This window comes from Solenopsis invicta, chromosome 4 (assembly GCF_016802725.1).
Source record: "Solenopsis invicta isolate M01_SB chromosome 4, UNIL_Sinv_3.0, whole genome shotgun sequence".
Lineage (NCBI taxonomy): Eukaryota > Metazoa > Arthropoda > Insecta > Hymenoptera > Formicidae > Solenopsis > Solenopsis invicta.
In genome coordinates this window covers 18,412,395-18,440,254 of record NC_052667.1, presented here as the reverse complement: position 1 = coordinate 18,440,254, position 27,860 = coordinate 18,412,395, and the positions used below count along the sequence as shown (strand labels likewise).

The following is a 27,860-nucleotide window of genomic DNA, read 5'->3' as shown; positions in this document are numbered from 1 at the left end:
GAAATTCTTTGACGTTTTGTCCTTGCTGCGCAATAACCTCTGCGCAACTCGACGCTTGCATGTAACTGCACCTTCAAGTAGAGCAACAATGACAACTTTTAAAAAGTTACGGTTATAGTTAGGTGGTGGGAGGAGACCTATTGGCATCTGCCCTATCCAGTTTGCCCTTGCAAACAGCCGCAGCTACATGCGCAGCTATTTCTCAATCAAAAAAGTTTTCAATGTGAAAAGTTGTAACAATAGCAGAAAAAGAAAATATTTTAAATAAAATTAAATTTTCTATTTTAGAAATTTGCATACTATATCAATATCATCAAGATAAATAAATACAATTAAAAAATATATATATATTGCACACATCTGGGAGCGAACCCGGATCTTACGATTGTGAAGCAAGCACTTAACGCACGGAGCCGAATGCACTGGTTGGGAGAATAGTTCCCGGGAAGATTCATATGACGCGCCGCGGTATGGCCAATTTTCACAAATTTATTATTTCGAAACTAAGGCATATTCGATCAAACGCCGGGAGACGTAAACTTTTTTTTCGTTTCCAGAATAACTAAAAAAATTGGGATCAAAATCCCAGGGTGACTCACCTGATCCTCTCCTTGTTAGTGCTAATTTTTTGGTTTAAGTAGCATGCTATTAATATACTGTTAACATTTTGCTTACTGGGCCCACTAAATATTTACTGTCAAAGAGCTTTTTTCAAATACTTTATTATCAGAATATAATATATTGTAAAATCTGTTCTGTTCGAAAAAGATTTTAAAATACTTTTGTATTTGAATTAATACTCGGAGTAAACAATATAAAAATTCTTAAACTGTCCATTTCATACATCTTGTATCAAGATGAGTGCCTAGACACTTGACACAGCAATATCTGGCACCACAAGGTATACATGTGTAATTACTAGGAAAACCGCACACCGCACAAAAATGTCTCTCGGGTAAACGGGACGGCGGTACCTGAGCGCAGGCGTAATTTGGTGGATTAGGATTCACATTGAGATCTTCCTCAACGAGCTGAGCAAAAGTCTTGCGAAAACGTTGTTTATAATATTCCGCGGAGCGAGTTTTCTTTTTTCTACTGCCACTTCTGTTGTCTAGCGTCTCTTGGAATTTTGGTACTTTCTTGCTCATCACTACGCGACAAGAAAAAAAAAAAAAAATTATGTAGCACAGGATGCTTTCAATAAAAAACAGCTTTGTACACAGAAAAATATCAATTTTGAAAACAATTTATTTCTGTTCTTATTTAAATAATAGTTATCTTTTATTTCTAATAATTTTTTTTATAACAATCTTAAAATGTACTTATCAAATTTTTGAATAACTTATTATCACATTCCCAAAAAAGAAATTCATACTTATTCAAAAAATACAAAATTCTACTGCTAAAAAAGCGATTACTCTCAACTTACTTCTTTTTTATCTTAATAAAGAACATTTTTTTTATAGTCTTAATATATAGAAGAAGGTAGGGTAAATCGGACCTATTTACAATTTTTGCTTACTATAAGGCGCAAATGATGTCTAATCGTAAAACCGAAAATACCGTTGGAAAAATAATTTTGACGTATCTCTCACCTGTTGAGCTATACTGTAAAAATACTTTCCGGTCCGAACTACAAGTTGGAACCATTAGTTTCAAATCGGACCACTCCTTGGTCTAAATCGGACAATTCTATTTTTATCGATTTTTAGATAGAATTTTAAGAGATTTTAATGTATTTTTTTAATATTGTATAAAAACGAGCAATTTGACAGTTAAAATATAAAAATTTTATTAAAAAGAAAAAATTTGTGATAGTTTATATAATTTCGTTTTCCGATCATTTTATGATATCGTTATTATATGATTAGAATCAAAATCAATAAAATTTAATTATTTCGAGTCTGACTCATATTTTATTAATTTAATATTTCTAGGATCAAATCTGGTACGATCAGGTTGCAATTCTGATGTAAAGATCCGATTTTGAATATGAGTCCTTTCAAACTTTGGAACAAATTTTACAATATAAACTACAAAACAAACACAAAACTCTTGATATTTTTTAAATTCTACACTTTTTACTTATCTAAAAACAATTACCTTTCAAAATTTTAACACCTTTTAAATAATAATTTACAAAAATTGTCTATTTTTAAAACGTTCTCGCACGATCGTTGAAAATATATATTCGTGTCTATTTTATGAATATTATGATAGAAAACTGTCAAACTGCTGTCACATATTCGGTGTCTTATAAGGACTTTAGATTAGAAATGGCACGTAATCTACTTAACCGTATTCATTTAAATTAAAAACGTCCTATTTGGAACACGGTCCAATGATTTGCCCTATTCTCTTCTACTTATCATAAATTTTGAAAACTCATCATATGCTAAAAAAGAGAATTTACGTTCTTTTGAAGAATATTCCAAAATTATATTAAAAAAAATCAGGATAATAAGCAAAGTGAATATTTGTTTTCACTTAAAGAAGTAGTTTTGTTTTTGGTTTTATTTTTATATTGTTTTTAGAAATTTTTGTTGAGAAAAATATGAATTATAAACTTTTGAAGCTTACATTTATTTTTTGATATTTGAACATTCTTCATATATATTTTTTTAAATATTAAAAAATATATTTTTGGCAATTATTTGAAATACTTTTAATGTATACAAATTTATCTATATTAATGTAGTTTTCATTCGATTAGCCATCAGGTTCAAAAATTTATTTTTGGAAAAACAATTAAAAAAAAAAAGATTTTTTTTGCTTCTTTTTCTAAGATTTCTTTTCGTCGGAAAAATTAAAAACGTTTCAAGAGAAAGGACTAATGCGAACCAAGCACAACCCAGCCATAAAAGTAGATAAGTGTCTTTAAGTTTTTAATTTCAGTTCACAGGAAAATCCAAAATTATGATCATCGATGAATATAAGATTAAATAAATGTGTTGTTAATAAATTAGTCATTTTTCATTAAAAAAATTAAAAATCAATCTTTAAATAATAATAAATACAAAACAAGTAATTTTGAAATAAATTTACCTAGTTTTTTAATAAAAATTCCCTAAAATCTTTAAAAAATCAGCGCAAAATAGATAATTTTCCTTAATTCAAGTATAATGATTTATACTAGCATTTTCCATATGTAACACATACCTAAGTCGGCGTGTGGATCATCGTGAAAATTGTCTTGCTCCAATGCTTCCAATGCCTTTTTTTGTCTACGCTTACGCGCAGCATCGTCGAGAATTCTCTTTTGACACGCGTCTTTTATTCTACCAGATTCTCGAGCCATTTTTCAAATTTGTGATATTATATCTCAAAACAAAGGTGAATTCTTTCTTTTTATATACCCTTTTCTGCTAGTGGAAATGATATCTGATCCATCAAATCATCCACTTTTGTTTGCAAAGTTTCCAATATATCGGCAGATATAAATAAATGTCTCTCATCCAAATCTTGAATTATAAATTTTCTTCCGAGGGCAGACGTTTCGTCCAAATGTAGGAGAAACTGTTTCATAGCCGCATCGCTAGACACATACAAGTTTATCATTAAGCAAAAATTATTATACGAGTAAAAATATAAAATCTTTAAAGAATTTAATAATCTTAAACAAACAAAATTTGCTTTTTTTACATGAAGAAATTTTGTAGTTTTATTTAAAAAAATATATTCTCATTAATCAATAATAATTTTCGTAAATTGAGAAGAAAAAATATCAGATAAAAATCATCTTGAACCCTTAGCGCTCCGCACGTTTACGAAACAAATGACAGATGGTAGCGGAGTCAACGGAGCGCTAAGGGTTAAACCAAGAATTAGAATTTGTATTGTATGATAATTGTATTATTATTAAAACAATATTGTATTTTTTAGATAATTATTATAATGTTAAAATAAAAATGTAATATTTTACGCACGGACCCAGGCCTAAATGAAATTCGAAAACAAAACCGAAAATTAGGTATAGCCTCGGACCGTAACCATTTGAATTTTTTTTTTTCCGGTATATTTAATTACCTATTGTAAAATTTTTAAATGTATAAAAGTCATAATATACATATATTGTAAAAAAAACCCATGTTTATTGTACAAAAAGTTTATAAATTATTAGAATGGGAGGTTTGGAGTCTTTCAAGATTATCTCTTTTTTTTGCTGTCGTTTCATCTCAGTAACTTGCAGTGTCGTCAGTGGTCGTTTTTTTTTTACTAGTTTTCTATAAAATAGCAATCTTATTAGCAAATTATTATAATAAAAGCAAAGAAATAAGAAAGTAACTCTCCGTTGACACCCTCTAATATTTAGATCTAGAATCTAAAACTAAATACCTACGGTCTTAAAAATTTAATTAAAATTTTTAAACTTTTTCAGCTATAGAAGTGTCAGAAAAATTAAAATATAATTTTTAAAGCTTTAAAAATTTTGTTTTATCGAAGACCTCATTCTTTTTATTTATTTTATGTTCAGAAATTGGAGGAAATATTACTGTTTAAAATTCATTACGTATATACGGAGCGTTACAAACATGAAAGAAGATTACAAAAAACTTCATTGATAAAAATTCGATTAGCTCTGACCAATATAGGTTGATCCTCCAGGATTGCTTCATCGATATTTATTCTTAGCAGGGATAGTACAAATTTTAATTCTGAGAATAGCCTTTCGGCATTCACTTGCGTGGCTGTTCGAACGTATTTTGTCCAGCTTTTTTTTATAAAATACTCACAAAAAAGTTTCACTTACACACTATATGGGTCGCATTGACCCTAACAAAACTTTGCTGCCATGCCGTTCGAATTCTAGTTGAACAAAAAAGTTGATCAACCATATCAATCGAAAGAGAAGATTTCAAACTTTTTTTACGTTTTGGTCCGAACCTCCTATCTCATTCCGTCTTCCCATAGCAAGCGTTCAAAACTTCATATAGGGTCTCTCAGACCCACTTACGTGTTTAAAGGTTAATTTATAAATTTCTAGTGATTAAACACAAAAAGATATATTTAATCAAACAATATGAGTTTAAAATCAGTTAAATTCAGTTTTTACTTCCAACAATGATTTACCATCTATATAAATATATCCATAACCACCGCTACTTACAATTAGTCATTGTACTACATTTTTTATTGTTTATTGCTAACTTTACATAAAAAATCTTTTAGGTGCAAAAATTCTACAAACAATAATGACATTAAATATCGAGATAAAATACATATCTGAGTAAAAATTTTTGAGACTAAAGTAGAAAATTGTTTTTTACTGAGTTTTTTTTTACCCAAAGTCTAGTTTGTTATTCTAGTATTTTTCATCACTTTTATTTCTTTGTACTGGTGAGATAGTGATGATACATGTTTTGACATTAAAAGTATAAATATCTTATAAAAATATTATATTTATTAGCGAAAATATCAGATACGTAATGGTCGTACGCTTGTACATGATCGAGACAGTTCTAGCGAATCGCCGTGCAAGTGTAACGAAAATTTTTTTTCGCCCGATATTTCACTATTATAGTATTTTTTATAAGATAATCTATACTTACAATATCAAAATGTAATGTATCACATTATGTATCATCAATACATATAGAGGGTAATTCTTAATAATTATACCCACTTTTTATCATAGGAATATGATTTATCGACAGACATATATTTCAAATAGCGATTTCGGCTGGGGTACATCGGTGTGCCACCTTACCAGTGGCACACAAACTGGCTCTGACTATTTTCTCAGGTCCATTTTATGTACACCCAATATGCACTTATGAGGTGTATCGAGCCCAAACGAACATGCGGCACCATTGAGGCATTATTTGACTAGCCAAACACAAAAGTTGCACCGACACTTGAAATGTGCAACCGGTGTGCCCCAGCCGAAATCGCTATAATTAACATATTATTATACTAGAAATTACAAATGCGTGCACCTATGGTAAAAAGTGGGTACAACCATTAAAAATTACCCTGTAGTGTAGTGATTCGTCTCATAAATTATTAAAAAATAATGTCTACTTTTCCCAGATACAGCGAAAATAGGCCTTTTTCTAATACCTTTCTTTAAGATCAAATTTTGTAAAGAAAATTAAAATGATAAGCAAGATTATCATATATAAATAAGAATATAATTTCTTGCTTACATATGAAACGGTAATTATTAAATAGAATACGAGGTGTGTTCAAAAAGTATCGCGAATTTTGTGTTTTTTCAAAAATTATTTATTTATTCATGAATATCTATTTTGTCCCCTTCAAAGTAATCCCCATGAGATATTATACACTTGTGCCAACGGTTTTTCCAATCTTCGAAGCACTTCAAAAAATCATTTTTTTTTATCTTGTTCAGCTCCTCCTTCGATGCCGTCTTTATCTCGTCAAGCGTAGCGTAACGTCGTCCTTTCATGGGCCTCTTCAGTTTAGGGAACAAGAAAAAGTCACAGGGGGCCAGATCTGAGGAATACGGTGGCTGCGGCATCATTAGTGTGTTGTTTTTGGCCAAAAAGTCGCGCACAAGCAACGATGTGTGAGCAGGGGCGTTATCGTGGTGCAAAAGCCAATTTTTGTTCTTCCACAAATCCGGGCGTTTCTGGCGGATTGCTTCGCGCAAATTGCGCATAACTTGCAGGTAATATTCCTTATTGACCGTTCTACCCTGTGGCAAGAACTCATGATGCACCACGCCCCTGCAATCGAAGAAAACTGTCAGCAAAACTTTCACATTCGACCGAACTTGGCGCGCTTTTTTCGGTCTTGGTTCGTGCGGCAGCTTCCATTGAGATGATTGAGCTTTGGTTTCCACGTCATAACCATAAACCCACGATTCGTCACCAGTTATGACCCTCTGGAGCAAATTTGGGTCGTCGCGGACAGAGTCCAACATCTCATTAGCAATGTTCATGCGATGCTGTTTTTGGTCGCAATTGAGCAATTTTGGTACGAATTTCGCGGCGACCCGTCTCATGCCCAAATCATTGATAAAAATCGAATGGCACGAGCCAATCGATATGTTTAGGTCCTCAGCAACTTCTCTAACGGTGATTCGACGATTGGCCAATACCATTTTCTCCACTTCATTAATTTTTTCGTCTGTTGTTGAAGTGCTCGGGCGTCCGGCACGCTCTTCGTCGTTCACATCTTCTCGGCCTTCTGAGAACATTTTGTACCACCGATAAACGTTGCTTCGGTCCAAGGTAGCTTCTCCGTATGCCACAGTCAACATTCGGAAAGCATCCGCGCACTTAATTTCGTTTTTCACACAAAATTTGATACAGGTTCTTTGATCCATTTTTTTGAATAGGTAAAAATCGAAGACGATCCAAAACACGTGCAAGCAAAGCAGCTGTCAACAATTAAGTGAACATTCAAAATGGCCGAGCTTGTCGGCATAAGTGAGAGACATGAGTACCAACATAACGCCACAAAAAGATCGAAATTCGAATATACGTAACCCGCGAAAATTCAAAATTCGCGATACTTTTTGAACACACCTCGTATATTAATTTACAATAAGTATGAAATAATGCCAATAAAGAGCCACTGGATGTTGACAAGTACAAAAATAAAAGAATTATAAATATAAACATTTCGATCATAAGTTTTCGTACTACCTTCAGTATAAATAACTGTCACAGATATTCAATTATGAATTATATAGTTATTACATATATTTCAATTGATCTATCGAAGAATAGAATTTATTTTCTTTAGCGTACATTTGATTGTCATAATTAAAGATCGAGATGATTTGCATGATTCACTTACAAGGTGAAAACCAGGTGACTCACCCTGGGATTTCAACCCCAATTTTTTAAATTATTCCGAAGACGAAAAAAAAAAGTTTACGTTTCCCGCTGTTTGATTGAATAGGCCTTAGTTTTAGAGTAATAAATTTGTAAAAATTGGCCAAATCCGAAGCGCGTCATATGAGCCTTCCAGGTAGCCGTACTTCCAACCAGTTGGCTCCGTGAGTTAGGTGCTTGCTTCATAAGATCCAGGTTCCAGAAGTGAGCAATAACTTTTTTTTAATGAGTGTTTTTATTTATTTTTATTTATTTTGATGATTTTATTTTTCTGTAAGTCCGAAAGAAAACATATTTCGTTGACGTTTCGAAATACATTTCTTTCAGGAATTAATTTCAATGCAAACCAAGCGTACTTGATTATATCTGTAAAAGTCCCCGTTGATAATTGTGAATGAATTAAAAATTAAAGAATGAGTCTTTATTGCGTCTTCTCGCGAAGAGAACTGCCGGTTTTGCGTAAAACTTCAAGAGAAGTTTAGATTCTTCGGATGAAGTTTTTTACTTGTAAAAAAAAAATACACATGAAAAAATTTCGGTGTTATAACCAAATACATACCTGCAAGGGGATTAAAAACTTCTCGTTCATTTATCATTTTGTATCCGCTTCTTTTACCGGTTTTAAATTTAAACAATTTGAAAATTTAAATACGTTGCCTTTATATGTTATCCATTACAAATAACTTATATATTATTATTATTATTATTACCTATTTATTATTTCAAATATTATTACTTGAATTAAAATTGCTTTCAAATTAAATTTAAATTAATGTTTAAAATAATATTAAATTTTCTATTTAAAAAATTTGCATACTATATATCAAAATAAATAAAAATAAATAAAAACACTCATTAAAAAAAAATTACTGCTCACTTCTGGGAGCAAATCCGGATCTTACAATTATGAAGCAAGCACCTAACTCACGGAGCCAACTGCACTGGTTGGAAGTACAGTTACCGGGAAGACTCATATGGCGCGTTTCAAATATTTTCAATTTTTACAAATTTGTTACTCTGAAACTAAGGCCTATTCAATCAAACGCCGGGAAACGTAAACTTTTTTTCGTCTCCAGAATAATTAAAAAAATTCGGGTCAAAATCCCAGGTTAAGTCACATGGTTTTCTCCTTGTTAGTCGTCGGGATCTATAAATTAATCAATCGAAAAAAAGATTTACAAAATTCTCTCTCCTTAACTTTTATCAGAGCATAGTGACCCCTCAATGTATTTTGTGTGTGTTTTTTATAATTTATATAGATATACGGGACCTACAGTTTAAATGCCGGTTCTGATTTAGAAGGGTCCTCTTGACAAGATATTCTCGGTGGTTTGCTGTTGTTTTTTCAAGAGGTAGCGATCATGGACATAAGAACATAGGGATAGAGCATTGCGATGCGGGGGGAAGGAATCCATTGCGAGACGTTGCGACGAAATAAAGTGTGCCTAAGTCTGATTGACCGTTACCGTGCGCGTGCGCATGTGTTGACAGTACATGCAAACAATCTATTAATATTTCAAATCTCGTAAAAATAACAGCCAGAGAAAATTTTAAATACATTAATTAATACATTGAATTGTATTACTGTATTAATAGCAAAAGCCGACAAAAATAATTTAATAAATAGGAAAAATTGTGGAAGATTAATCCCTTCCCATGATGTGATATTAATTGCTCATAAATATGAAATCAAAACTTGTTGTGCTCTTTACAATAGCAACACATTTATAAAAAAGAAATATCATTGCCACTGTTTAACAAATAAAATTTTAACAAACTTTATAGGAACTGATGTTAAGAATCTGATAGAACACGTTCATAATCATTCAATGATGGAAAATCATATTATTCACTTAATTTGAACAATAATACAAAATTATGTCAAAATTAAGTTGAATTACATCACTTTAAATGGTATTGATAAAGAAAAAGCAATCAATGAACTTTCTTCAACAAAGTCATTAAATTATATTAATTTGTTTCATTAACTATTTGCAACTGACAGCTAAGTCGTTATGTTACACGGCTGAAAGCATGTTCATAATCGTAGCCAATAAAACTTAAGCACAGTCGCCCCCCCCCCCCGCATTTCAACATCACACTCCTCGCCTATCTTCTGCGCTGTCCCTATATTCCTATGTCCACGGTAGCGATCAAATAAAATCAGATGTTTTTGATCAGTGGGATTTGAATCCGGATCTTCGGTACAGAGAGCAGACGCACAACTTTCTTCGGCACGATCACGATCACTCCAAAATTTTAAAATATCTACAAAATTTTTCCGTATTGTCAGCAACGATTTCTATATCGTTGCTTTTATATCATTATCTAAATTATTTCAGTTTTAACTGCTCATATTCATGTATCATAACATGCTTTACAAATTAACAAATACTTTTTTAAGTTATGGATCCCGATAACTAAGTGAATTACTCCAACTATCTCATTCTTCAATGTTATAATAAATCAATCAAAATGTATGTAATATCGATTCATAATTTAATACCTACGATTATTTATATTTATGCGAATATTTATACTAAAGATAGTCTAGAAATTTAGGGCCAAAACGTTTCGAGTTGTGTTTTATGCAGAACATATTACTTTTATTACATGCGAACATTCAGTATTTGGCTCCTTATTAATATTATTTCTTCATACTTTTTGTGATTTATTTCAGCCCGTTTATTGAGCCCGTTTTCTATAATACTAGTTTCAATTTGATATTGTTTCTTTTGTGCAGATATCATGTCCAAGAAAAAAGGAGTATCTCTCGACGAGAAGCGTGTGAGGATGTTGCAAATATTTTACGAGAAGAAAGAATTTTTCACGTTAAAGGAACTCGAAAAGATCGCGCCAAAGGAAAAGAACATCATCATACAAGCTGTCAAGGATGTGTTACAAGCTTTAGTGGACGATGGTTTGGTACGATCAGAGAAAATTGGTACTTCAACATATTTTTGGAGATTTCCAGGGTAATGTGCGAAAATTACGTGGTTACATCTGAATCGTAGAAAAAAATTATTTATGATATAATATTCTACAGAGAAAATATTACTGCAACAGAGCGCAGAATAGCTAATATGAGCAAAAAGATAGTAGAGGCAGAATTTAATCTTGAGAAACTGAAGAAAGAGATACAGAAAGAGAAGGTGAATACAAAAATCGACATTTAGTTCATTAGAGGAAAATCACCTATATTGGCATATTACTTTGTTTTTGGGTATTTCATAAATAAAAATTGAAAATAAAAACAATTATTAAACAATTGATAGATTTCAATTGAAAAAATTTCAATAAATAAATCTAACTGGGCTATTGAGCTAGGCCGATTAAAGATGTCTCGAATTATAAATTAAAATAGTAATTGTTTAAAGTTTTAATGCTATTTATATTTATGACAAACGTTCCAATCTTCTTCGGATGGTCCTTCTAAGTGTCACATATAATTCAAATTTCGTGTAAATAATTTAAGGCTCCTGACTTCTCAGCCGAGAACTCCGCGTTGACGGTAGCGATATTCCGCCGCGGACAAAATTAGAACTAATAGACAGTAAAATGTGACAGATGACGATGAGATGTTGTCGTGCATGTCATTTTGTTATTATGTGTTTTGTTGTGAAAATATGACTTGTTTCGTATTTACCAAATTCGTGAAAATGGGCCGCAAATAAAATTTCTTGGAATTTTATACATAAAAGCACATTTTTCATTCTTTTCGATAGCTATCCGTGTTTTCCTGTCAGAATAGGCGTCACTTTACATGCTTTTTACGACTATTTACTGACTGCTAGGCGAAAAAAAGGATAGTCGTGACCGATATTTAGAAGTGTTTTAAAGCCATTTGATTAGTCTATTTTACCCAAATCGACTTTATTTACAAATGGCACGTCGGACAAAATTACATGTCATTTCATGCAATTTCTCGCTTCTAATGTCACGACTTCAATATGGTCGCGGCGAGTACTCAGGAGCCTTAAAATGATTTACCAACTCTGTTAAAAAGTATCTTCTATCAGATAGTATAGCAGTTTTTATAATACTGTTTCGTATTTTGTAATAATTATTATTATTAAAAGGAAAGAGAGTAAGACATTTTAGATAATAAATAATCTGTAGTAATTTAATTTTAATATGACCACAAGAGTGGATAATATAATAAGAAATGTATTTTGGAATTACTTATATGTAATTGTTTGGTGTTTTGTTCATGAGGAATGAACTTAATTATAGTAAAGACTTTCAATTTCTTTATAAAATCACAATATTGTGTGGCTAAAAACATATACAATAACGTATACATATTTTTCAGTTTTGAAACATATATTTTTAATAAATAAATAAACAATTACTGAGTAAAAAAGATGTCCAACGTCATGTGTGGACATGATAACGGATTATGTAATATGTCGAAGACTAAACACAAATCGATTTATAATGTAACTTTTAGATTTATAGAGATCCTACATAAAATACTTCAAATAAGTATAATAAGTATATTTCTTTATAATGACTTAATTTTACGTGATAATTTTATTTCTGTGGTCCTAATTTAGTTCAAATACATATATAATTTTTTCTTTATTTTTAATGTAACTTTTAATTTTGTTCCGTTTAAGAAATTTAAAATAAGATTTATACACATACTTCTGTGTGATACGATTAAATTCTACGTGATAATTTAATGTCTGTAATTCTAATTTTAGTTCAAATATATATAATATTATACATGGTGTCCCAGAACTGCGTATTTTCCCGCTATGGAGGACATAGAGAAGATGAAAAGGATAAAAAAAGTCTTATACCACTTTGCGAATTATAATTATTGAGTTATAAAATAAAATGTCTAAGCCAGTGACGCCGCGCCATCGCGCTTAGCTTAGGCGCGGTGTGCAGTGGGAAAGGTGACGCATCGTTGTCTGAATTTGCACGCGCGACGATCTGAATTCCGTTGCACTGCGTGTACATACACTGCAAAAATCAAGTGTGTTATTTATCATAGACTTACATTTTATGAAATGTGTAAAGAGAAGCTTTAGCTAAAATAACATATTTGATTTTTGTAGTGTATATATACACGTTGTGGCGAATTCAAACCGTCGCGCCGTGCCAATTCAGACAACGCGTCACCTTTCCCGCCGCGCGCCATTGTCTAGGAGCTAGGAGCAATGGCGCGGCGTCATCGGACATTGGCTCAGACGTTCTATTTTATAACTCAATGATTATAACGAATATTGCAAAATGGTATAAGACTTTTTTGTTCCTCTTCATCTTCTCTATGTTCTTAAAGCGGTAAGTTCCCTAGTTTTCGGATATCTTGTATGTGTACATACATACATACATACATACATATATATATATATATATATTATATATATATATATATATATATATATATATATATGTATTATAAGAAAAATGTGAAGAAAAAAAAAATATATAAAACAGTTTTAGAAAGCTACAAACATGTAAATTTATCTAATGCTCACTATTGTTTAAACTATACAATTTGCAAGAGAAAATCGTGCAAATTTTCTTTTTGCTTTTTATGAATTCGTTTTTAATAGATTTTATACAGAAAAAAAACTGTATGAACTACGGATTTTTATTTTTTTAATTATTTAACAAAAGGAGCCCTCGACCAACGGGTCACTGATTTTAATAAAATTTTATGGGTGTGTAGTATTCACTCACACATTTATTACAGTAAAACCGCAAGTTACGACATTTTCGAGAAAATAACGATTAAATATTTTCAGTACTTATAGTACAGCTTTTAGTTCTTTTATACAGTCTAGACAAAAATAAATAAAACCGTTTTAGTCGGAATACTACACATCCATAAAATTTTATTAAAATCGGTGACACATTGGTCGAGGGCTCTCATTGTAAGCAAATCAGTATTAATACAATATGTTTGATTTCCAAGAAAAGATGCCGCTTTAGAAGGGTTATACCAGTATTGGCGATTTTCCTCAATTATTCTAATTTATTAATAACTAACTTATTAATAACTAGCTTACTATTAATTTAAATTTTGTTCTCATCCATCTAAAATGTCAGGAATTAAAAAATGATACAGAAGAGAAAAGAACAATATTGAAGGAGGTAGAACAACTGCGGAAAGAAGAACAAGAAATAAAGAAGCAAATTTCAAAATTCAGTAGTGTCGATCCAGAAGTAGTTGCAGAAATGGTTGAAAAAGTGCAGGTATAAAAAAAACCTCTCTGATAAATTCGTATCTTCTATTTTGAAAAATTTTATGTTTTAAATTTATGAAGATTTAAAAAAATGTACTTTAAACTTCTTTGAATTTTGATTTCTTCGAAAATTATAAAATTAGAAATCTGAGAATTTCTTTTTTAAGGAATAATTTTAGATGACAAAGATGAAAATCAAGAATAACAAAATTGTGATATATAACAAAGATTTCGTTTTTTAAAGCTCCCGAGTAGTCGCTATATTGAAATCGTGAGGTCATAAATGAGAAATCATGTAAAAGTTTCTTGTGTGTCATTTGTAAATAAAAAGAATTTGAATAAGACAAAATAACGACAGTTTTAAAACGCTTGTAAAAATGGGCCTTAACTATCCTTTTCTCCCTTGACAGTTAGTAAATAATCATAAAAGGCACATGAAGTTAAGCCTATTTAGTAAATAAACTACACGATTAAGCTGAAATTTTTTGCGTGCCATTTGTAAATAAAAATTTGGATAAAATAGAATAATGAGATCACTTTAATACCCTTGTAAAAATGAGTCTGAATTCTCCTTTCTCCTCCTGACTAGTAAATAGTTGTAAAAGGCACATAAAGTAAAACCTATTCAGATAGGAAAACATACAAACAACTATTGAAAGGAGTGAAAAATATGCTTTTACGTAAAATTCAAAGATAATTTTATCTTGCGGTCCATTTTTATAAACTTGATAAATACGAGACAAGTTGCTGTTCCATAATGAGTATAATAACATGCATGAAATTGTATGCAAGACAAAATTTCATCAACACGTCATTTTTCACGTCTATTTGTTCAAATTCTTTCCACGATATTATATCGCCACCGTTATTGTCAACGCGAAGTTCTCGGCCGATTACTCAGGAACCTTAATTATAAATGTTTAAATATTCACGTGTTTTAAACACTTTTTACGTGAACATTTAAATAAAGGATTTAAAACAATATAAAAAGTGTTAATAATATTCCGATACTTTTATTCGATTTTAATCAACATAAAAACCGATTAGTATAAAATAAATATCGGTATAACATAGTAGCGGTATACATCTAATTTTGCGATATTACATTGATAATATAGCGATATTAAACATTAATATTGTCACAAATCAATTTCATTTATATACCTTTTAAAAAAAAAATAAAAAATAATATATATTTATAAATACATCCGTAAAAATAAAATATCAGCAGCATTATTTTACAATGAATTTTTTTAACATTATAAGAAAAATGTTGATATACTAGATTTGTTTATTCTTCTCATGTAAATATTACAATGAAATGATATTATTAATGTTTAAAGAGTGATCAAAAATCATTTGTTTTTTTTTTTGCTCGTTTCTGGTCTTATATCTTTCTAATGTGTAACAAATTTTAACTTGACATCAATCACAAAAAATTTACAAGTTGAGTATCGGTTTAAGAGGTATGTGAGGATCAAAGTAGTCAAAGTTCATTAAAGTCAGCTCATATGCTTGAAATACGACTTTTTATATTTATCCAATAATTTAAAACTCAAGTCATTCCATGCCATTTCAACCAAGAATGGTTAATATTTTTTTTTAATGTTGATATTATTTTCATTTACTACGTTTTGAGTTCAAAGTTAAAGCTTCAAAGTTCAAAGTCAATTAAAAAAAAAAAATGTTTTAACATTACATTTGGCTACGACAGTTATTTTAAGTCAGCGGAGTATAGCGATTTTTCAATTCTCAAACATTTACGTTAATTGCTGTAATTTTTGTTCTATTTATCCGATTTGAATTAAAAGTCATTATGAATGAGTTAAAAGCCAATGAATTAAAAGCCTCTTCAGCCTAAAATACTCTTTCTCTTAGGTTATTACAACTTTTTCCCTGAAATTAGTTTTTTATGTTATTCTTTCCGAGATACTAATTTTATAGTATCTCAAAACACCTCAATTAATTTTTTTATGTAAACAAATTTAAGATAAATATAAAAATAACAAATTTTAGATGTTTTGTTCTGTATTTTTTTTAGATGTTTTGTTCTGTTTTTTTTTTACAAGCTTTCAAAAATGAGAAAAATCCAATATTTGAGAAGTTGTAACTAAAATGGGGACCTAGAAAAAAATCTGAAATTTGCATAATAAATCTTTTCATGTGCAGCATTATATTGAAATGGTCAAGGCGATTTGCAAAATAAAAAATTATTGTAATTTTAATTTTATAAAAAATCATGAGTTTTACTTGTAAAGTATAACACATATATGAGGGAATGAGTAACAATATGTGATTGAATTAAATTATTTAAGTAATAATTATTTATTTAGTTGTTATAATAACATTTTGTATTTTGTCTTTATTATATGACTTGGGTGTATTATATATATATATATATATTATATATATATATATATATTAGGTGCGCAACTAAGTTCTCGCTGTTTTTTTTATGAAAATGCAACTTTATTGTGAAAACATGGTTACAAATGAATCATTCAAAGTATTGCTCATTGCTAGCTACAACTTTTGCCCATCTTTCTGGCAGAACTCGAATACCGTTACGATAAAAGTGTTCGTCTTTTGAGGTTATCCACGAATCAAGCTATTTTTTGATGTCTTCATATGAGCGGAACTGCTAATCAGCCAGACCATGTGCCATCGAACGTAACAAGTAATAATCGGACGGCGCAATATCTGGGGAATATGGCGGGTGGGGTAGGACTTCCCATTTGAGCGTTTCCACGTAGGTTTTAACGGGTTTGGCAACATGAGGCCGAGCGTTTTCATACAGTAGAATTACTTTGTCGTGCCTCTGCTCGTATTATGGCCGTTTTTCGCGTAGTGCTCGGCTCAGTCGCATCAATTGAAGTCGATACTGTTCCCCAGTGATGGTTTCGTTTGGTTTCAACAACTCATAATAAATAACACTGACCTGGTCCCACCAAATACACAGCATAACTTTCGCAGCGTAGATATTCGGCCGAGCCGACGACGTAAAAGCGTGACCGGGCAGTCCCTATGACTTTCTTTTCTTTGGGTCGCTTTAATGAATCCATTTTTCATCACCCGTCAGGATGCGATGAAGAAAACCTTTCCTTTTTTTGCCACTGGAGCAGTTGTTCATAGGTGAAAAAACGACGCTCAACGTCCCTTGGCTTCAAATCATAAGGAACCCAAGTTCCTTGCTTTTAAATCATTCTTAACGCCTGCAATCGCTTGGAAATGGCTTAGCGGGTAACTCCTAATGCTGAAGTAAGCTGTTTTTGCATTTGGCACGGATCCTCATTGAGCAATGCCTCCAATTCAGCGTCTTCGAATGTTTTTAGCCTTCCTTCACGCGGACGGTCGTCAACATCGAAATCACCATCTTTGAAGCGACGGAACCAATCATGGCACGTTGTTTCACTTAGAGCAGCATCTCTATAAACTTTTTGCAGCTCTCGATGCGCTTCAGCCGCCGTTTTCTTCGAATGAAATAAGAAAATCAACACTTCCCACAAATGACGATTATTTGGTACGAAATCAGACATTTTCACATAATCAAAAGTATATGACGCCAAAACAAAATCACTAACGTGTCAACACGGTTTGTTTACCATATATCTAAGCTTGGTTCATGACGTTTTGGATATGTTTAAATAGACCAGCGCTTACTGCTGGAGCCATCTATTGACAAACAGCGGGAACTTAGTTGCGCACCTAATATATTACATGGGCTGAAAAGTTCCGGGATTTTTAATGAAAACAAGCGTTTTTTGGACAAAGTTATATTTATTCCTCAACTCAGTTGCTTTCGAGTGCAATACACTTGGTATAGCAATTTTCCAACATTTCAATGCCTTTTCTGTAATACGAAACATCCAAGCCTTCGAAATACGCCTCGGTTTCCACGATAACTTTCTCATTCGATGTGAATCTCTTTCCCTGAGCCACCGCTTGAAGTTTGGAAACAGATAATAGTTGCTGGGGGCCAAGTCTGGAGAATACGGCAGGTGAACAACCAATTCGAATCGTAATTTGTCTAATTTAGCCATCGCTTTTAAGGACGTGTGTGACGGTGCGTTATCGTGATGGTACAGAACTTTTTTTTTCGCCAAATGGGGCCGTTTTTTCTTTATTCCGTCGTTTGGTTTGTCCAATAACACTGCATAATACTCTCCTGTAAACTGTTCTTCCCTTCTGCAGGGAAGAACAGTTACGGGAGAGTAATCGATGAAGATTTATGCCATGCGCATTCCAAAAAACAGAGGCCAAAACCTTCCCGGCTGAGCGTTGATCTTTTGGCCGCTTTGGTCGACTTTCGTGGCTTTTCAGCCACTTTGAAGATTGCCTAGTGGAATCAGGCGTATGGTAATGGATCCACGTTTCATCAATCGTCACAAAACGTCAAAAAAAGTCCGCTCGATTACGTTGCAACAATGCCAAACCGGCCGTTAAATCATCAACGCGTTGCTGTTTTTGGTTGACGGTCAGCAAACGCGGCACCTATCGCGCAGATAGCTTTTTCATATCCAAAACATCGTGCAAAATGTATTCCACCCGTTCTTTTGAGAGCGGCCTCAGCTAACTCGCGCAACTTTACGATCACTCAATACGATTCGATTTCCAGATTCGTAGCCTCTTTTGGTCTTCCAGAGGTACGTCTTCGGTGCTTGTACGACCCATTTTAAATTCACTAAATGATCGATAAACTGTTGTTCTCAAAGGAGCAGATGTGGGATAACATTTCTTCAATCATTTCATTGATTGTTCAGGAGTTTTTCCCATAAAAAAAACAATGTTTAATCAATATGCGACATTCCTGTTTTTCCATTTTTTTTTTTTTACGAAGGCGAAGGTAACAACACTTAAAGGACTGTAGCTTGTGAACGAAATGTCATGAAACTTCACACATAAACTAGTAACAGATGAACCTCTCGAAATAAATCATGTTCGTTTTGTAGTGGCACCATCTACTAAAAAATCCCGGGACTTTTCAGCCCATGTTGTGTGTGCGTGCGCTTGCGCGTGTGTGTGTGTGTGTGTGTGTGTGTGTGTACATATATATTTATATATTTATTAGGGTGGTCCAAAAAAACCAATTATTTTTTTTCTTCATGTGCTTCACCGGAAATTGAAAGTATATATTGCAAAAGTAAATTTCGTTTTTTGTTTAGATTTTTTTTAAATGTTTTAGAGATCGATGTAGTCATTTAAACACGAAAATCGACGTGACATGGTATTTTAATTTTTTAAAATCATATTGAGGCATATCCTGTTGAGCTGATCATTGAGATATTGTTGCCAAGAATCAAATATATAAAGCTTGAATTTTTGTAGCCAAAAATACTAACAGTAAGTCATTTATTTAATCCTTTAAAACTCAAATTTCCATGAAAATGTATATTTAAAGGCTTAAAAAACCTATTTTGACCAATCGCAGTCAAAAATCGTTTGAGGTATCGGTTTCCTTGTTCAATGGAGTATATATTATGATATACAGAAACTTTAACATTTATTGATAGCGTTGCAGTCATAAAATGCTTAAAAAATGCGATTTTTCTTAAACTTGGCTTTCATACTAACACCAGATTTAATTTCCGTGACGAATTTTCGTTAAAGAAAAACATTTTTATATAAAATATACTTTTATAAAAAATATTTTTAAAAATTTTTATAGAAATATATTTTATAAAAACTTTATAAAATACTTTTTATAAAATATATTTTTTATAAAAGTATATTTTATATAAAAACATTTTTCTTTAACAAAAATTTGTCAAGAAAATTAAATCTGCTGTTGATATAAGGGCCAGGCTTAAGAAAAATTGCATTTTTTAAGCATTTTATGACTGTTGCGCTATCTATCAATAAATGTTAAAGTTTCTGTATATCATAATATATTCTCCATTGAACAAGAAAACTGATACCACAAACGATTTTCGACCGCAATTGGTCAAAATAAATTTTTTAAGCTTTTTAATGTTCATTTTTGTAAAAATTCGAGTTTTGAAGAATTAAATAAATGCTTTTCTATAATGACATATCGATGTAAAAATAGCTTGAAAACACAAACACAAACACACACACTCTCACACACTCACTCACTCACTCACTCACTCACTCACTCACACGCACACACACACACACACACACACACACACACACACACACACACACACACACACATATATATTTATTTATTTATATGTATACTCGAGCTATTTTTATATCGATATGTTTTGACTCTGATGTATTATCGTATCTTATTCGATTTTTAATAATAGGGAAAAAACGTGTGTTTTTCTTATATTCAGAACATATTATTAAACCTTTCTTCTAATAACGCCGAATTATTACTCATGAGTTAACATATATAAATTCTTCTTGAATATTAACAAATTATTACTTGAATGTTAACAAATATAAATAAGATTAATATTTTGTTTATAAAATTTAAACAAGGCTTTTGTGGAAAATCTGTCCACAGAATGCTTTTTAAAGTAAAATCTTGGAAATCAATCATTTAACAATTTCACCTGTACTATCACAAAGACCTTTCTTATAGAAGGGACCTTTCTTTTGTTAGCATCAAAATTATTAAATTGCTCGTTAATTTTTGAATTTATTATTCTGGCTTTATGTAAGAATTATGTTTCAAGACCAACAAATATGCAGTGCGCAGTTCACATTATTTATATTTCTTATTCTGCAGATCACTTCGATCAATTTTTAATATAATATTCCACATGAAAAGGTTTAACTAAAGATGCAAATTTCAGATTTCGTTTAGAATCTGAAATTTTAGTTTAGCTCATTTTAGTTACAGCTAAATATTTGTCTTTTTTTTTAATTCTTTATTTTTGAAAACTTGTAGAGAAAATGAAGAACAAAACACATCGAATTTGTTATTTTTAATCTTATTCGGTACCTCACTGTTCACATATAACAACTGATTGAAGTGTTTTGTCTTCTTCGCGCAGACATTTGACTTAAACATGAAAAACATATAAAATTAGTACTTCGGAAAAAATTCAAAATAACATAAAAACTCTTAACTGTAGAGAAAAAAGTTGTAATAACCTTAACCCTTAAACACACCGATCCTGTAAAATACGGAAACACATTTTTGGGTCTGGGAGACTTTTTCAACTTTGAGAAGCTATATCTTTGATTACAATCAATATTTTTCTACAATTTTTTTTTTTTAAACGAAAGTTCAAAATCTCAGAAGTGTGACTGCACAATCGGCATTGCCGAAAAATAATTTATTGCGAAGTTATAAAAGAAAAACCATTAAGCAAAAATGAGAAATTAGTCAAAAATCCACTTTTCCTTCAAAAAATCATATTTTTGCAACAAAAAACAAATGAAAATTGATGTGTTTCATGATATACTTCGGGAAAACTTTTTTTTTACAGCATTTTATAGTATTCCAACTTTAGACAAAGTACATGCGAGTAACATTCGCAAATCAACCTGTTCGAACGTATTTTGCCCAGCTTTTTTTATGTAAAATACTCACAAAAAAGGTTTTACTTACACACTATATGGGTCACATTGACCCTAACAAAACTTTGCTGCCGTGTCGTTCGAATTCTAGTTGACCAAAGAAGTTGATCAACCATATCAATCGAAAGAGGAGATTTCAAACTTTTTTTATGTCTTGGTCCGAACCTTTTATCTCATTCCGTCTTCACATAGCAAGCGTTCAAAACTTCATATGGGGTCTTTCAGACCCACTTACGTGTTTAAGGGTTAAAGTAATAGCATTTTAAGTTGAAGAGAATAGCTTTTGATTTATTCAAATCAAACAAATAAAATAAGAGTTACTTATTTAACGTAAATGCTTGAAAATTAAAAAATTGCTATATGCCTTCGACTTAAAATAATCGCCGCAGCCAAACGTAAGGTTAAAAAATTTTTTAAAAATCGATTTTAAACATTCAAAACGTAGATAAATAAGTTATTATAATAAAAATTTTTTAAAAATAATGAAGTAACTAATTCTGAACTACATAGTTGAAATGGCGTGAAATGACCCGCTTCATGTCTGGAGATTTTGCTAATTGCTGAAAACAAATTTAATTAGATTGAAAATTAGATTTTCAAAATTTAAAACGGCTGCTTTTATGTGACGGACCATATATTAAAAAATTTTTTAATTTCTATGAAAAATATATAGGGGTTTTTTGGGTTTTTTCTTATAATCTGAATTGAGACTTTCAATCACCAACACCCCAATATACATCATGAAAGAAGTGTTTTATAAAAATTTAGTCAATTTAAATCGACTGAGCACTGATCTTTATAAAAATAAAGTTTTAATTTTAAAAATTGTAAATTATAGGCTCAAATGAAATACATCATAAACATAAAATATAATGTCAATGAAGAGTCCGACACAAGGTATTCGTGTGTACAAATGTTTTTTTTATAAAAGCATTACACATAAATGTTTCGGTTCCTTAATTTTGATCATGTTTAGTATAACAAATCATTTGTTGAGTATTAAATATGAGTTGAGTTACATACATACATTAAAAAAAAATTTGTCCGTTATACTAGATCAGCCATTTTTTTCTGAATTTCAAATTTATAATCAGTCCAAGAAGCTCTTGTATATTTTTCACAGAAATTAAAACATTTTTAAAAATGTATAATCCGCCATATTAAATCGGATATTTTGAATTTTTTATATTTAACCTCACATTCATTGTCAACCTTAGTAGCAATTTGCTGCAAGACTGCTGTAAATCTTACAACTGATCTTGACAAATTCTGCTAGCAGGACGTTATAATCTATTTCCTCATTCTGTTCAAGTCCTCCAAAAGATTCTGTAAGGCAGATTCTTGCAAGAAATTTGCACATATCTGCTGCAAGAATTGTAACATTCTATTTACAGACTGTAATTAGGGAAAGAATCTGCTTCAAATAAGTTCGATTTCTGCATACATCTGATTCAATTTTGCTGCATTTAACTGCACGCAGATTCTGCTCTGCAGAAAATGCTACTAGGAAACAGTTTCAAAGAGGAATAAAAGGAATAAAGTTTTAAATTATCAAATGGACACAAAAATTTGTATTATTAAAGTGTATGGCATTTTACTAAACTTTGACTACTTTAAATCTCAATATATTTTAAAGAATTGCCTCAATTTGAAATTTTTTTGTAATGGATGTCTGATCATAAAATATCATTTGGCATACAATTCTGTTCTAAAATCATGAGATCAAAAAGTTATTTTTAGAATTACTCTTTAAAATTAAATAAAAATGAGGTTATATGATTTTTGTTTTTATGACTTTTATTGATTGCGAAGTAAACTCTATTATAAAATGCTATACATATTACAAATAACATTTACAAATCATAACTCAAAATAATCATAAAAAATATTTATGTGAAAGTTCTTATATAAGATATAAAATAATGTTCTACATACATAATAACAATATTAATATAATACCAGTATTAATTAAAAAATTATATGTATATTGGTAAAAATTTTAGTTATATTCCATACGTCCAATTCATTAAAGATTTTTAAAATATTGGTATTAGAAAGATAAAGTATATATAATTCTATTATATCACATAGGTTGAGTAAAAATTACAAAAGCAAATTTACTAGTTTTTGACCAATAAAATTACTAATATTCTAGTAAATGTACTCACTTTTGTAATTGTCATAAAGTTGAATAATACAGAATTGACCCCCTGGTATATAATTATTAGTGAAATTATTTCAATATTCTATTGTTGATTTAAATATTCAGAATTACAAAATGAATAACATTTCAGAGATTTTGCTTTTTAATTGTCAACGTCTACATATTCACATATTTTTAACACTTTTTACATGAATACTTAAACATTTATAATTAAAGAAATGAAACTTTAATCTCAATTTTGTTATTCTAGATTTTCACTTTTTTATCATCTAAATCACTTTTAAATCACTCTTTTTCTTCCACCTATTGCTGAACGCTCTATATGCAAAGAAATCTAGAAGACATAAACTTTTTCAACATTTGTAGTGTTCCAATTTGTATACAAAAGATTCAAGAAATGTTTTAAAGTTTTCATATGAAATTATATAAAATTGTGAAATTCATACAAAAATTCTGAAAAATTATAGAGAAAATTCTAAGAAAAATGTTCAGAAGCATTAATAGAAATCAGTTTTAATATAAATCTAAATAACAAATTATGACAGATGAATATTCAAGATTACAAAGAAACAACTTCCTATCAATGAAATTTTGTATTACATGCATTATATCAGATACATACATTTTAAATTAGACTTTTAACATTTTATTATTCTTTTTATAGCATTAAGTGATCTTTAAGTACGTTACAGTTTCTACATTCTGTTCATACAAAAAAAGACCTCAGATTAAAAGTAATATATTTTAAACTAGAAAGATATTTAACAGATACATGTAACATACAAATCTAAACAAGAAGGCCTTCTTTGGTCGTAGCTGGATCAATTAGTGCTTTTATGTATTCGTGTGATTTTATATACTTTCTCAGACTCAATCAAACTGTGCGCCATTACTTTTGATCATATAACACAGTTATAATCGAATAAGAGTTAGTAATATCACTTTTATTAAATTAATATTAATTTAATAATACTTGATGGTCACTAGCCTCTATATTAACCATTTTCCCCCCTGAAAAAATATATTTTATTTAACAGTCATTGTTTCATACATAAGCAAAAAATTATATTTTCACTCATATATGAAAAAAATATTTTAATAATCTTTCTTACATATAATTTAATCATTTTTAAAAAATTTGATAATCTTAAATTTCAATAAAATTAATTTTACTTCAATATTGTTTAATAGACGTCTAATGCCTACCTCTACCAGATTAACTCAGATCTTTTAACTTGCTTTTTATCTTTCTTTAGTTCTAAGAATTGGAAAAAGATAAAGAGCAAGTTAAATTAAGATTAAATAAGTTTAACTACATTGGTAGAAATAGAGAGCACAATGTTTCTGTTGACATTATTAAAAAATTTTAATTTTTGAAAATATTATTTTCTCTCTGATAGTTTTTCTTCTAAAGTCATAATCATTATTAAATAATAAGAGTATGTTTTACTTAATGAAATTATAAAAAGATTTTTCATGTGAACAAATTGTTTAATGCTACATAGTCTTATTTCAATATTTAACATTTTTATAAGACTTTCTTGAAACAAGAATGTTCCTTTTTTTGTGTATTAAAGTATGTACAATGTATAATAAAATTAAATGAAATCAGAGTAAGAAAGTTGCTATTTTGTGTGTCATTGTATTTATTGTTTTTATGGGTAATTATGAAGGAGACGGTCCTTCTCACCGATTTTGATAAAATTTTACATATTTGTTCATTTTGAAACATACATTAAGAATCTAAAAAAAAAAATCGTTGCTCTCAAGGGGATAAAAAGTTATAAAGTATTAAATAACGACGTTTGTGAGGTTAGGAAATCTGTCACACAGCAAAATTAATTATCGCACCTGAAAGTAAATGCTTAAAAGGGGGTGGGGCTTCGCCCCTCCCCCTTTTAAGCATTTACTTTCAGGTGCAATAATTAAAAAATATATTCGGTCTCTCTATGTCAGTGTGACAGATTTCCTAACCTCACAAACGTCGTTATTTAATACTTCATAACTTTTTACCCGCTTGAGAGCGACGATTTTTTCTTTCAGATTCTTAATGTATGTTTCAAAATGAACAAATATGTAAAATTTTATCAAAATCAGTGAGAAGGACCGTCTCCTTCATAATTACCTTTTTATGTAATACTCCTTTTTTTTTATATAATATTCCATTTAGAGATACAAAGATGTGGCGAACATATGGACAGACAACATATTTTCTCTACAGAGCTGGTGCAAAAATAAATTCGGCATTTCAGAGCAGGCTCTCAACAAACAATTCAACATTCCCGAGGATTTGGATTACAAAGAATGAATTTGAGTTCATGTAATTTGTCAATAAATTATTTTTTACGAACAAACATACCATTCGACTAAAATGCCCTTTGTCACATTTACCATGTCTTGCAATTATCTCTCCTTAAATCGGTGGATGTTTTTACCGGCATCCTTCGCAAACGTTGCAAACAGTTGCAAAAATCACGTGGGGTAAAACCATAATATATACTATAAAGGGCCTCGCACATGAAATGCATAACATAAGCACAACATAAGACCGATGGACCAATGAGCATCCAGCATAAAGTTGCCATATTGATTTATATAAGATTCTCATTGGTTCAGAGATCCTATGCTATGCGTATGCTCTGTTATGCATTTCATGTGCCAGGCCCTTAAAGAGCCTCGCACATGAAATACATAACATAACATAAGCACAACATAAGACCGTTGTACCAATGAGCATCCAACATAAAGTCGCCATATTGATTTACATAAGATTCCCATTGGTCCAGAGGCTTTATGTTACGCTTATGCTCTGTTATGCATTTCATGTGCGAGGCCCTTAAGAAATAAAAGCTCTGTATTTAACATGGGAAACAAAAAGCAAGACACTGTCATCTGGTGGTGAAGTGGGAAATTAAATAGACTGTAGGTCTTCAGGGGGCCTATTCTCGAAAAATATCGCATGCGAAAATACTAGGGAATTCTATAATATGTGTAACGTATACTATAGTATTTTCGTATATTTTCGTATGCGATATTTTTCGAGAATAGGCCCCCCTAGGGGGTCGATTGCGTAGGCTTGTTTTCTATTCCTGCACTAGACTGCACTGGAACGTTCTTTCTTGCTTTCGTTAACTTTGAAACATCTATTTATTTCATTTTAAGTGTACACTTATTTAGGCCCAGTTTCACAACTTTGGGTTTAACCCGAGTTTAGTTGAACTACCGTCAAGTTTAACGCCACGGTTAAACTTCTATCGCGTTTCACAACCAGATTTTAACTCTAGGTTACGTAAACCTATAATCTATGCGAAGAAACTTCAACAGACTTATCTTTCTTCTAGAACAAGTAGTGTGATTGGTTGTTACCGAAGAGTAGGGAATGAGATATTACAGGTTCTATACACCAAGGCAAAAAATAATGAACAAATTTAAAAGTTTTAAAGTTTTCTTCTTACATGTTTTCAAATCAGTTTGAACTAAACAATTAAATTCAATTGTTACTGTAAAAATTTACACTTTATTAAGTACATTAAACATTGGAACACTAATTAGAAAAAAATTTCTCATAAAATAAAGAACAACAGATTAGAATAAAAGACAAAATTGAGTTTTGAAAAAAATAAATAAATCTAAAAGACAGCCACTCGAAATAAAAAAAAACTGTTCTTTGGAAAAACACATATATGGTCATCGTAATCATAGTATGTAATCTATAAGTACTAATTTAATAATATTACAAAACTATTTTTACTGTTCTGTTTTATGAGAAATTTTTTCTTTGATTTCTCTTAAGACTGCAGTAACAGATTCCTTGGTTAAGCGAAATCGAGCATAAAAATCAATGTCATCAAATTCTTCAAAATATGACGGTCGTCTTCTAATTATTCTCGGGCGTCGATTTATTATTTGCACAAAATCTTCATCGTCAGATGATGATAACATATATTCCAGAGCCATATCTTGCAACATAACCTTTTTACAATTTCGTGGAGATATCAGTCATGAAGTACAATACTCGAAAGATTATTGAAAGCAGTGGCGCTGCAGTATTAAACCTCGGTTATCTACTTTAAACGCCCGAATTTCGCCGTTCAACTTTAACCGCAGTTTAACAACGTTAACCGAGGTTTAAGACAGTTGTGGAACACAATATTTACCGTAAACCAAGTTTAAAGATTTAAACTCCGGTTAAAC

At 30.7% G+C, this 27,860-nt stretch overlaps 3 protein-coding genes across 9 annotated transcripts in view; 1 reads left to right on the top strand and 2 right to left on the bottom strand.

Annotated features, from left to right (window-relative positions):
- Window positions 1–26,024, top strand: part of LOC105203004 (meiotic nuclear division protein 1 homolog) — a 37,678-nt gene extending 11,654 nt beyond the window's left edge. For 5 of the 6 annotated variants that reach the window (XM_039448264.1, XM_039448263.1, XM_039448262.1 and 2 more), the window contains exons 2-5: window positions 10,549–10,780; window positions 10,852–10,957; window positions 13,869–14,015; window positions 25,837–26,024. In XM_039448264.1, coding sequence (XP_039304198.1) covers window positions 10,554–10,780; window positions 10,852–10,957; window positions 13,869–14,015; window positions 25,837–25,974 — 618 coding nt within the window. In that variant the 5' untranslated portion in view covers window positions 10,549–10,553 and the 3' untranslated portion in view covers window positions 25,975–26,024. Of the gene's footprint in view, window positions 1–4,937; window positions 6,157–10,548; window positions 10,781–10,851; window positions 10,958–13,868; window positions 14,016–25,836 lie in introns of those variants that run through there. The other variant, XM_039448265.1, reaches the window with a different exon arrangement.
- On the bottom strand, window positions 625–26,169 carry LOC105203003 (zinc finger HIT domain-containing protein 1). The gene is made up of 3 exons (XM_039448268.1): window positions 26,026–26,169; window positions 3,160–3,535; window positions 625–1,150 (listed from the first exon to the last, which is right to left on the bottom strand). The coding sequence occupies exons 2-3, from the start codon at window positions 3,296–3,298 to the stop codon at window positions 825–827; spliced, it is 465 nt and encodes a 154-aa protein (XP_039304202.1). The 5' UTR covers window positions 3,299–3,535; window positions 26,026–26,169; the 3' UTR covers window positions 625–824.
- Window positions 1,087–26,174, bottom strand: LOC113005264 (general transcription factor IIH subunit 5). 2 transcript variants are annotated; one of them, XM_039448272.1, is made up of 3 exons: window positions 26,026–26,174; window positions 3,160–3,535; window positions 1,087–1,150 (listed from the first exon to the last, which is right to left on the bottom strand). In XM_039448272.1, the coding sequence occupies exons 1-2, from the start codon at window positions 26,058–26,060 to the stop codon at window positions 3,349–3,351; spliced, it is 222 nt and encodes a 73-aa protein (XP_039304206.1). In that variant the 5' UTR covers window positions 26,061–26,174; the 3' UTR covers window positions 1,087–1,150; window positions 3,160–3,348. The 2 variants fall into 2 exon arrangements, with proteins under 2 accessions (XP_039304206.1, XP_039304205.1); XM_039448271.1 differs by lacking the exon at window positions 26,026–26,174 and adding an exon at window positions 25,792–25,906.
- Window positions 26,175–27,860: the final 1,686 nt, after the last annotated feature.